We start from the raw sequence: 12859 nt of genomic DNA, 5'->3' as shown, positions 1-12859 counted from the left end.
ATCATTGCTATGAGTCTTAGCTGGGGACAATCTTGTGAGTTCCTGGGCTTTTCCTTAGCTGTAGATTTCTCCCCATCCCCTTAATGGTACACTCTGTCAAGATATCTCTTTCATTGCTCTCCCTCTCCTGATAACATATTCTTAATGTGATGTTGGGAGCCAAGCCAATGCAGAGCTTTCCCTGAGGCCCTGATGTATGGAAAAGCATTGTAGTTCCTTTTCTAAAACCAAGAACATACTCAGCCAGATCAGTAATGTCCTCAGGCAACTCAACCCTTTCTCCCCTAAGGGGTTATGGTTATCAATCCCAAGACTGTTGTCCTGCTGAGTTTGTTCCATTGTATATCACTTTCTGCTGAATCTGTCTCATTTCCCTCCTTACAAATTGTGTATAAGATGCTATACTTCTTAATAAACTTGCTTAGCACAAGATATAGCTTGTTCAAGATCTTCTGATACCAGCTTTCCATTTTTTAAAAATTTCTCATCCTCTGGTCCCCTTCCTCAGGCCCTGTCACTGAAGAATGAATGGTTTGCTGCTCCAGGTCAACAGAGTTTCAGAGGTGTGCAAAGTAGACTTTCTGTGCACCCCTAAGGGCATTGTGAAGATGGCCTTTTAAGCACTTGGCCTACCCTATCTGCTATGTGTAGTCTGGCCTTAGGAATTGGGCCTGCCCTGGGGTGTGGGAGGTACTTCCCGTATTGACCTGCTTTGAGATCAGCAAGTGATTGGACACAGGGTACTAATACTGCCAACAGTGTCAGCATGGAGACACTCCTTGGGTATAGGGCATGGACAAGGAGTAGTATGCAATTGGCTCCCCCGGTACTGCGTCTACCCTAGGGTCATCATTCCAGCAGACCCTAGGTATTTCATTTTAACTGAGGACATATGGCAGGTGTTAGGAGATGTTGGCATTCAGACCAGCCCCTTGGGGATCTGCCTGGCGTCCTGACCATGCCATCTTCTTTAAGAGAAGCCTCTCCTACTCCTCTCTCTCAATTCCCATGAGGTGTGCACCTCCTCTCTCTCGCTTTTCTCCCTCCCTTCCCTTTTCCCTTTCCCTCAATAAAACTTTCCATGTGAGTGCCATGCCTTCATGATGTGAGTAACTATCCACTGTGCCCCCTTGGCTGCTACCCACATGGCATGTCTCCTTGGCTCAAACCCACCAAGGCCTCTTGCGTGCCGTTCCACAACATTGGTGCTGTGAGACTCAGCAGGCCCCCATGGTGCTTTCTCCTACCCACTGGCAGTCTGAGAAATGCTGGGACCCTGTACCTCCCAACACCATCACTTTTCTAACTGGAGGATCACTGAGACCCGTCATGCTATTGGTAAGCACCTCCATTCTGGCCATTTTCCACCAGTGAGGATTTGCGTCTTGACCATGGCTTCTCGCCTTTTGGCCATGTTCATAAGCCCTGGTTCCCCGCCAACCACATATTCCTCTGGCTTAGCCCCAGCCCCTACTCTCTGTTTGATGGACTTTGAACAATTCGCGCCATTTCAATCAATCCTCATTTAATCACTGGGATGCTGGAGATCAAAAAACCATTGGATCTTGTATTTCTCTACCTCATTTATGGAAAGTTTGCCTACCACCACATTCAGACTTGGTCCTACACCCCTTTATCCATCAGTCTCCCACAGCCTTGGGAACATCTACCTTCCCCCTTTTCTGTTTTGTTCATCTGTCCACTCCTTTCCCAGCTCTAACCCGCTGAATACCCCTGTATTGCCTGCTCCCTGTTTCTGTGCCTACTGGCACCTCATGCTTTTGCTTAAAATGTCCCATTCTCCTGTTCTGCCCCTATTGCCTCACCCTCACATGGTCCACACCCTCTCGATCTGGTTCATTTTGTTAAAAGCTTCTTTTGTATGTGGGAATGGAAATGTGTGACTGAGGTGGCCATGTGACCGTGTTTCCGACTGATTTTGAACACTTGAGATTATGTGTTCCATGTCTGTTGTGTTTGTCTTATGAAAAAAAACCCCACAAAAAACATATGACCATGTGATCAGGCACCATCTTGACTAAGGTCAAAGACAGACAGGTCATATGGCTTCATCACCATCTTTACTAAGGGCAGCAGAAAGTCACTTCCTGTCCATAGCTCAAGCATGGGTGGGACACCTGGCACTTGAGTCTCTTGATAAAAAAATGTTCTAAAATATAAAAGTCCATGCATGCTTTGAGGGTCTCAAAAATGATTTAAGATATAAATACCAGTCACAAAGATATAAATAAATGATTTAAATGCTTCAGATTACCTTCCCCTTCTATGATATTGTTATATTCAGATTTCAAAAGTTCAAAATTTAACATTAATTCTGGTACTATTTGGGTCACAAACTCAGGATTTTAGATTTTCTTTGGTTGTCTTCTAAATATAAACTTAAACTTTTCATCAGGCCAAAGGCATCTCTGTCCAATCTATACCTGGCTCTCTCTAAACAAAAATTGTACATACCTTTTAACCTAAATCTGTAATTTTGCTAGGACTCAAAGGTATGAGCCTAGATACCCATTACCTGCTTTTCTATGATTTAGATTTAGATATTTATTGATAATACTAATATATCTAAACTTTTATGTCTTTTTATAAAATAAAAATTCATATAAGCTTCAGAGGATCAAAAGAAGTCATGAAACTTGGATCCACTTCACAGAGGTCAAAAGAACTCCAGATAAGTACAGCAGTACAGTTTGAGTTTTCCCCACCTGTCCAATTACTAAGACTGTGGGCCTAAAAGCTCCAAATAAGTTCATAAATTTTAACTTCTGTTCTTAGTTTGAACTTGTCTCAACAGATCTCCACTTGGCTGGCAGACACATCCAAGCACCAACTGCTGACTGCAGTCTGCTCCAAACAACCGCAAGCTCTGGACTTGCTAGAGGTTGATGTGAACCAACCCAGCCAACACAGTTGTTCCCTGTCTCCACAGCTGGGTCAGATAATCAGATGCTTCTGATAAATGCCCCATTGCCTAAATTCCCTTCTTACCTTTGACTAGCCTCTCAGCCTTGTTGGGTACTGGCGATCTATGCCCCGTTTCGGCTTGAAGCAACCATAGAAGAGAGTACATCATCCTTGCCCTTGAAACAGGCTAAGTAAAAGAAAAATTCCCTGGCATAGGGGACAAAAATGGCTACATACTAGGAAACTGGGCCCAGAGTTGTCAATTAATAGACTTATTTAGATTTATTGACTAAAATGGTTCTACAATAAGATAATACACTTGACCATCTTTATACAAAACAAAAGAGGTATTATAGGGCCTTACGAAATTTTTCTTTCTTTCTTTCTTTCTTTCTTTCTTTCTTTCTTTCTTTCTTTCTCTCTCTCTCTCTCTCTCTCTCTCTCTCTCTCTCTCTCTCTCTCTCTCTCTCTTTCTTCCTTTGGTTTTTTGAGACAGGGTTTCTCTGTACAGCTTTGGAGCCTTTCCTGGAACTTACTCTGTTGCCCAGGTTGGCCTCAAACTCGCAGAGATCCGCCTGCCTCTGCCTCCCGAGTGCTGGGATTAAAGGCATGCACCACCACTGCCCAGCTTAGAAATTATTATTTCTATATAAATCATTCAGGATTATAATTTGCTATACTCAAAGATCAGAACTACAGGGCCTTAAAAATGACAGTACGAGAATGTATGTCTAGCCTCCTTATCCTTGCTAACTTTATTAAGCTGTAACTAATTGTGAAACTGTATATCCAGATTTAACTTATATATGCTGTCAAAGTTAAGACTAAACATTTGTCTAATTTAGATATACCTAACAGATTTAGTCCCCCATTCCTCAAACACTTTTAGAGATCTGAGAATATGGCATTTAATATAAAAGCTTTTGATGATAGAGAGACATGTCAGCTCCTGGCAGCATTCTGTATCTTCTCCAAGAAGATGGATGGCCACAGAAGAATTTCCACCTAGAGTCTTATGGCAAGACTGGCCATGCAGTGAAAAGCTGCCTTACATTGCTGCTGAGATCCTGTCCAGACTGTGAGTAAGAGGAGCAACAAGGATCAGTTGTCTTCCCTGCCAAGATAGGTAGCATGACCTCCCCAAATTTCTACTCCACACAAAAAAAATCTGTCAGATCTTCTGGCCAAATACTGCCTCTGGGGCTTGTGTCCCCCAACAATGATGGAGAGACTTGGGATTGCTGCCTAGGTAGCTGGAAAACTGTCTCACTTCTGCTTATTTACTTATCCTTCTCAGATCTCACGGTGTTTGATTACCAGATATTAATAGACTTGCCAGCTTTACAGTTCTCCCGACCCCCAAGGCTACAAGTACCCTGGTAACTCATTAGTTAAGTTTCCTGTTAAAAGTACAGACAGATATGCATCATTCACAGGCTTCATAGTCCAGGATTAACAGGCTTCACATGTAACTCCAGAGGTTCAGAGTTTTGAATTTCCTCTGGTTGTCTTCTGAAAATGTTCATGCCTTTTAACCCAAAGTCAGAGCCCTTTTGCTGTGACACCAAGATATAAATCTGTTCCAGTTGTTTTACAGACACAGGTCCCTGCACAGATCTACCCCTCCTGCCAGACTCATGCCAAGGCCAAACCCCCAAAGACCCTCCAGATACACCAACAGCTGCTGCACCAACCGAGGACACCAACTGGGCAAATACTGGCAGGTTAACTTCACCCATATGCTCACTCATAAAAAACTCTGTTATCTCCTAATTTGTTGACACTTTTCTAGGATGGATAAAGTTATTTCCCACTTCCAGAGAAACAGCAGACATGATGGCTCATATACTCCTAAAGAACACACCATCTCTCAATTCACTGCTGGTACCATCTCTCCAGTCTCAGGCGGGTACCTACCCAGCAACCAGAACCTGGTTTTCCAAGATGTCCCAATAAAGGACACATCTGCTCTCATGTCTCACTCATTTATCCTTGCCTCTTCTGTACAGCCAGGGCACTTCTCTGTTCCATTCTTTCTGGCAGTTATCACTCTTCCCATGGCTAGCCCCGTTCATGAGGCCAATGATAACAATCTATTTTTTTCCCTAGCAACCTGCCTTCTCAGCTCTCTCAAGAGGTCTCTAGGATGACAGCTAACTGAATGCTTCTTCATTCACACTTCCCTCTGTGCATGACCTGGACTCTCAACCTCCCCCTCCCCACTTTGCCCCCAAATCAGCAGGAAACAGTCTTGAGAATTTGGCACCCTCATCCCCACCCTCCACCACCACTTGCTATCCATAACTCACCTTTTTATAATAATCAAAAAGAGAGGAATGTTAGGGAATGTTGGCGTTCAGGCCTGCCCCTTGGGGACCTGCCTAGCATCCTGACTATGTCATCATCCCTTTTAAGAGAAAATTTCTTCTCCCTCTCTTTTTCTATTCACCTCTTATGGTGATATTTTATTTGTACTGAAATGTGATTTTATTTGTATGTTAATAAATAAAGTTGCCTGGGGGTCAGAGCTACTAGCAAGCCATAGCAGAAGCTGGGTGGTGGTGGTGCACGCCTTTAATCCCAGCACTTGGGAGGCAGAGCTAGGCAGATCTCTGTGTGTTCAAGGATACAGCCAACATGGAGACACATGTCTTTAATCTCAGTACCAACCATAGAAGACCTGGAGGTCTGTGTAGATGGGCAGTGACGAGGCAATCATGTGGTTGGGTTTACAACCAATGAGAAGGCAGAATAGAAAGTCTATATAAAGACAGATACACAGGAAGTAGCACACTTGCTGAGGACAGCAGTGGCAGTGAAGGGTAAGGTTTTTAGCTCTTAGCTATTGCTCTGACCTCTTGGGCTTTCATCTCTGCATTGGCTCTGTGTTTCTTATTTAACAAGATGGTTACATCTACACCCTCTATTCCCATGAGATGCACCCCCTGTCCCTTCCTTCCTTTCCCTTCTCCCTTCCCCCCAATAAAACTTTCCACATGGATGCCGTGCCTGCATGGTGTGAGTAACTTTCCACAGTGCCCCCTTGGCTGACACCCACATGGTGTGTCTCCTCAGCTCAAACCTGCCAAGGCCTCTCTCATGCCATTCCACAACATCAGGCTGCCTCATTGATGAGCCTTAGGGTAGGGGGTCAGCATTCAAGCTGCCACTGGATACTGACAATGTCCTAGGATTGTTATAGCAACAAGAGCCTGTGTGCCAGACCTACAGTAGGGACAGCATGAAGGTGGCCATCTGGGTACTGGGTCTGCACTGAAGTCAGTGTTTGGGCATCTGCATAGCATAAACCCTGCTTTGTGGTCTGCATGTGGTCACCTGACTAAATCTGGGTTTACCCTCTGGTCAGTATAAGGGTGCTCCTTGGGTACTAGACCTGATGTAGGGGCAGTGTGCAAGTGGTCCTCCATGTTATGGTCTCACCCTGGGCCAGCTGTGGGGTTATCTTCTGGATGCTGGGACCAAATTTAAGTGCAAGCTTCAGTCAGTCTCCTTGCCACTAGGTCTTCCCTGAAATTAGTTGGAAGTCAACCCCCTGGATTCTAGGTCTACACTGAATCAATGTGTGGGTTTCCCTATGGGTCCCGGACCTGCCTTGTTTTCAGCACACTGTCTTTCCTATTAGAACCGAGTCTATCCTTCAGGCAGTAAGAGGCTATCTCCTTCAGTACAGGGATTGTCCTAGGGACCATATTACAGCTGCATTCTAGTTAGTAGGAGTTCATGGAGGGCAGTGTTCAGTTATCCCTTGAATACTTGGATTAAATGAGGTCAGAATGGTGTGTGCTCTTAGTGCTAAGCCTACTCTGATGGCAATATAGACATGGCACTTTGGATAGTGGACATGCCCTGCCTGGGTTTATTGGGTGGGCTGTCTTCTAGGTACCGGGACAGCTCTGAAGGCTTTAAGAGTGGCCCTTTCTGGGTAAATCGCTGCACTTAGGTCAACATGCAGGTTGTCTTCTGAGTCCTGGACCTCCAAGGGTTGCAAATGGCCCTTGGTGTGCAGATCCATCTCTGAGGTTGATAGATGGTTTGAGTGTGATGAGACTTTTCTTAGTACAGTTGTGCTTGACCCAAGGACTCTTAAGTGCAGTCCTGGGACAGGGCCTTCAAGTTCATATCTCGTGCCAGCCAAGATTAAAGACAGGTGCATTGTGGGAGTAAGCAAAGTGGAAGCAGGATTTATTCAAGGAGAATTATAGAAAAGTGAGAAACTCCAGAGAGTGGGAGGGGTTTCTGAGATAGGAAAAGGCTCTTTTTTGAACTTTCTTCGTGTGTGTGTGTGTGTGTGTGTGTGTGTGTGTGTGTGTGTGTGTGTGTGTTGCATAGCAGAAACTAGACCAAGGCTGAATGTGATCATTGTTATGATATTGTTTAGTTCTCCATGCTGTCATGGGCCCATCCAGCAGAGGGCCCACATGCTCTATTCATGTCCCTTGAGCCAACCTTAGAGTAAGCACTCTGTTACTCATGTCCACCAAAACGTAGTGGCAGTCGTTTTAATTAATATCTATGGTACTGACGGGGGTCTCTGTCTTCAAATGGGTGGAGGCTTTTGTAGAAGCTGTCTTCACACCGTCTGTTACGATCAGCAATTTAAAAGCACCGGAAGGACAGCCGTGCCTTAGGTACGTTCCTGGGGGGTTTGGGAGGGGCAGCCGGCGTACCATTACTGCTCCGTAGCTCTGTGTCCCTCCTCTCATCTGGCCAGTGTGAATCTTTCTTTCAACATCAGCCTCACTGTGCTGTAAGTGAGCATCCTGTAGTTTTCACCATAAGTCCCTTTCCCCTGCTGCCTGCCACGAGGCAGCTCTGGTATCAAGATCAGCATGGGGTGGCTTCCTGGCTATTGTGGGGCATTGGGCAACAGTATGCCAAAAGGAGATGGCCACATGCTGACTTCAGGGAAGAACCTCTGGGTATTGGGCCTGCACCGGAGGGCAGCATGTGGGCAGCTCCAGTGAGATTTTCTTCTGTTGGAAGCATGAGAGTGGCACTGTGGGTACTGGAACTGTCTTGAAAATAGTTTCTGGCAGCCTTCTGTATACTGGATACCTAGGAGCATCATGTGGGAGGTTAACTGGGTACTGGTCCTTCACTCTGAGATGCCTGAGTGTGGTCACATGGGTACTGGGTCTTCTCTGATGTCAGCATGCAATCAGTCTCCTGGGTACTAACTGGTCCTAGGGACAGCCTACATTTGGATTACTGAGCACTGAGTCTACAGTGAATTCAGGCTGTAGGCATTCCTGTGGGTATTGAGCCTGTCAGGGGTCAATATGACTAGGCTAAAAGATATTGCTTCTTCTCTGAGGTCATCATGGGGACAGCCTCCTAGGTCCTGGGCCTGTACTGAGTGAAGTGTGTAGATGACATTAAGCTTACCCTAGGGGCATTGTGGGTTTCATTTGGTTCCAATGCTGAAAGGGTATCAGTGCTCAAGTAGGCTTTGGGATGCTGCTCTTGCCCTGAGGCCATCATGCAGTTGGCTTCCTGGGTACCAATCCAGTATTGGAGAATAGAAGGCTGTGAGCTCAAAGGATACTGGGTTGACCTTGTGGAAATTATGTGGGTGGTCCCTTAAGCACCAGGTCTGCCCTGGCCTTTGTGTTGGAGCTGCCCTCTAGGAATAGGGCCTGCCCTGTGGGCAGCTTGTGTAGTCTCCCGAGTACTGGGCCTTCCTTGAAATCAGTGTGTGGTTGGTTCCCTTTGTTCAAAAGTCTTCCCTGTGGGTAGTGATTTGTCATCCCCTTAGTTACCGATTCTGCCATTGGAGTAGCATTCTTGTTGTGCCCTGGGTACTATACCTGAACTGATATTGATGTTCAGGTAGCTTACTGGGTAAAGAGTCTGTCCTAGTGTGCAGCATGTGGGTTAACCTGGGCGACAGTTTTCAAGTAGACTCCTGAGAAGTGGATCTGCACTATGAGACACATGCGGCTCCATGGGGACAGCCTGCTGGGTGCTGGGAATGTTTTGGTTTTTAACTATGCAAGCATTTTGTTGGGTACTATTTGTACACTAGAGGCAGGAAAGTGTGGACCCAGGGGCACTAGGCCTGACTCTGCTGAGCACTCTCTGGGGTGTCTGTAATGTTGGCTTAGGCACCCAAGCCTTTACTCAGCACACTCTGAATTGTCTGTGGTGGGCCTGGTACCCAGCTTCCTTCCAATGCACTGTGGATACTCTGTAGTGGGTCAGGCTTCTAACCCATGTCCAGTACTCTGTGAACTCTCTCATAATAGGTCATTGACTTTTTTTAGACTGTATTATGTAGTTTCAATGACTATGGAACTATTTTACTTTGTTTTTTTCCCCCAGGCAGGGTCTCAGTGTGTAGCTCATAGATAGCCTGAAACTCACTGTGTAGATCAGGCTGGCCCCAAACTCATAGAGCTCTCCCTGCCTCTGCCTCCTGAGTGCTGGGATTAGAGGTGAGTGCTCTTTTCCTTTGATTTTTTCTGACTTTGTCCCATGGTGGTCTGAGAAGATCATTTGTTAGACTCCATCATTTAATTGGTTTTTCATCTGTGGCCTTATCAATAGCCTCTCCTGGAAGAAGCCTCCCATTCTTCTGAAGGAACACCCCTTCTTTTGTCTTTGAGTGAAACCTCCTGACAGATCTCACTGGCTTCTTGAGGTAGTCAAGCACTCCATTCTGTTTCCTTTTTTTGTCTTTTGTGTTCTTGCCCTACTTATTGTGGAGAGTGTGCTCCTAGGGTCCTGTCTGGTCTCACCTTTGCTCCCTGGTGTACCATCTCTGTCAAATAATGAGGCATGCAGAACATAATGTCAAGACAGGCAGATTTCATTTCAGAATAAGATGAGGCTCTCTCAAGGGTGAGAGAGAGCAGTGGCTGAAAGGGACCATTGTGGAGGAAGATATTCTTGAGGGGTGAGAGTGGACAATGGGCAGAGAGACCACTGTGCTGACCTACACAAAGTTGAAGTAAACTTTGTCCTAGTTCCTAAAGTCTCCAGAACATAGTAGCTGTCCTGAAGTATGTTCCTGTTCAAGGGATTGGCAGACCCATTTGAATGAACTTTGAAAGGGTGGGACAATGTGTGTCTCTGTTCTTTAGCAGAAAGCCTTCTCCTGCTAGAGAGTAACTCTGAGTTTTCTGGCAGTTCAGAAAGACTTGTCTCCATGTAGCGCCTAACATGTAATTCAGATCTAGTTCTTTTAAGAAATAAAATAATTGACAGAGAAGATTAAAAAAAGAGAATTAAAACAAAACAAAAGAAAACATACACTAGCCAGCTTTCCCAGTAAGAAGCAGCCTTCCCTTGCTGGGCATCAACACAGGCCTGTTAGGCTCCGCTCTCTTCTTTGTCTAGTCTGTAGTCAAAGTCAGCATGGTTTTTAAATGTTCTTGTAATCGGGACACCTTCTTCCTCCTTCTAATGGAATTTCAAAGTTGAAGGAGGGAGAACTGGGTTCTTTTCCCCTTTCCTAAATGCACTAACAGGGAAACTGATTTTGAAGAAAAGCTTCTGCTGTCCTGATCTGCTGTTCAAGATGTCAAAGACACATCCAGGGCCAAGAACTGCCGAGTGCTTAGATCTTACACTCATCCACCCATAAACCCTCAAGATTCCTCACTATAAAAAGTGGGTGCTAGCCTGCATTTTTTCCAGTCTGAGTTTTTTATTGAGGCACAACAAGGCATTGTAACTTGTCTGAAGTTGAGTCAGTCAGTTCAGGAAGCTGACCCTTAACACAGTTGAGGGTTAAGTGCAAACAATACACATTCACTGTGTGACTAGAAAGGCTATATCACAATTTATAAAGTGCCAGATCAGTGCTAATTGTCATTCCACTTCAAAGTTTTTACATAAAGAGAAAAACAGAGAAGCAAGGACCTCCTCCTTCCTCTAGGAACAAAATATTTTCCCCAACCGGGTAAGGATTACTTGTCCTTAGATCCACTAGTAAGAACTTCATTCTTTTGCTCTGAGCTGAATGACAATCTTGATAAAGAAGATAGCCTGAAAATGTAGAATATTTCCAGCTGCTTCCACAAATTGCTCCCCTGTGTAAGCGCAACCGTATCTGGTCTCCTTGGAGGAGCTGGAGAATGGCATGTTTGCTAGCCATCTCATGGTCTGGAGCACCATCATTGGCATAGGCTGACACTAAGACCTCCTCATTCTTCATGAGGTTGACATACAGTGGTACATTCACAGCCAGTTTTAGCATGTGGAAAATGAATACATACGTGCCATTCACTGGGCAATTGAATCTACCAAGCTGAAGATCAAAGGTTTCTCCCAAGTTGTTCAGGAGAAGATCAAAGACAATAGGTTGGTCTAAAGTTCCAGGAGCCAGATTGGATGTTCAACTCTCATTTGCTGAGGCAGAGGATAGATGTGTCCTGGAAGGATGGCAGCTGCTGGGCTTGTCGCTGGCACATCCACAGGGGTCATGCTCTGGGAGTCTCCTTGCCCAGAATCTCCACTGTTAAAAGTCTTGCTGTCTCTCTCTGGGCTGCTCACCTGAGAGGGGTCGCTCCACCCTGCTCTTGAATTTGCCTGAAGACCACTAGATGTTCCTAAACATTGCTGGAAGTTATCCCTTTGACTGTACGGTGTTCCAGGATATTCTCTAGCTTGCAGCTGCAGTTGGCTGTAATTCCCGTTGGAAGCTGAAGAGGGTCCTCTGTAACTATTGAAACCTTTGTAGCCACCAGGAGACCGAAAGGGATTTGTTAGTAACCTCCCACCACGTCTGCATCCTCTCAGAGACCCCCAACTACTGATGAACAGCTGAGCAGGTCTGGGAAACATACGCTAGCCTGCATTTTAAATTCTTACATTTTAGTTCGTGCTCTGCAGGCAGAAACTGTCCTATGTAAAAGACAGAGATCATTCTGGAAGACCACAACTGGTCAAAACGCACTGATTGCAGAGTGCTCAGCCCCAGTGAATCCATCTACAACACAACTCCTGCATCTAATTAATGCTCAGGGAACTTTGTGGAACAGAGGCCAGAAAGATTTAGGCACCAGAGGGCCAGGAAACATGCTGTGAGAGTATGTCCCCTGGAAATGACAGAGAAGCTTCACCCATGATACCTCAACAATATGGCTGTCTAAGGAAGACCTGAACAAGTACACCACCCATAGACATAGTAACATGGTAACACGGTGCCCCACCCATAGACCAAGAAGTACAGGCAACTCAAGATTGCTGAGAATTACTTTATGGTTCTTATGAGGAGCGCTCTCCAGCCCAAGTAGTTTAACTTTAAGATATATGTGTATATTTTATAACTTTGTACATATTTTATATAGCAAATATTTATAAGATCTATGTCTATATTTATATGTATTGTGTATAATTTTAGGTAACTATAAAGCTATGTGATCCCTTCAGGTTTTATCAAACAACCTTGTCTCCCATTCCTCCTCCTCCTGCTCTCCTCCCTCGTTGAAGTCCCCTTCCTGTTACTGTTTCCCACTTCATACCACCTTACTCTGCTATCCTACCCCCAGATGCCCACCATTGTGGCCCATGGTCTCTTTATAATTGCCTGGTCTTTGTGGTTACTCCATGCTCTGTACTCCCATCTGAGGATTTGGAGCTAGGAACCACAGACGAAAGAGAACACACAGCATTTGTCTTCCTGGGTCTCGTTTTACCTCATTCAATACAAACTTTTCTAGGTTCATCCATTTATCTGCTAATTTCATATTTTCATTTTTTTTATAGATGAATAGTATTCCATTGTGTATAGGTACTGAATTTTCATTGTCCATTTGTCTGTAGAAGGACATTTAGGTTGTTTCCATTTCCTGGCTGTTATGAATAGAATGACAAGAAAAATGCTGAGGAAGTACCTATGGAGTAGGTTGTTGAGTCCTTTGGGCATGTGACAAGGAGTGGTATAGCTGGGTTGTGGTGATACTGTGTT

General features: G+C 45.0%; 1 protein-coding gene across 1 annotated transcript; it reads right to left on the bottom strand.

The window, feature by feature from the left end:
• Nucleotides 1–10587: 10587 nt before the first annotated feature.
• Nucleotides 10588–12210, bottom strand: LOC131908664 (caprin-2-like). The gene is given in 2 exon segments (XM_059259699.1): nucleotides 10588–11286; nucleotides 11289–12210. Coding segments are annotated over 2 exon segments (954 nt in total). The 5' UTR covers nucleotides 11734–12210; the 3' UTR covers nucleotides 10588–10777.
• Between the last annotated feature and the right edge of the window lie 649 nt (nucleotides 12211–12859).

This window comes from Peromyscus eremicus, chromosome 4 (assembly GCF_949786415.1).
Source record: "Peromyscus eremicus chromosome 4, PerEre_H2_v1, whole genome shotgun sequence".
Classification (NCBI taxonomy): Eukaryota; Metazoa; Chordata; class Mammalia; order Rodentia; family Cricetidae; genus Peromyscus; species Peromyscus eremicus.
This window is presented reverse-complemented; position numbering and strand designations above follow the sequence as displayed.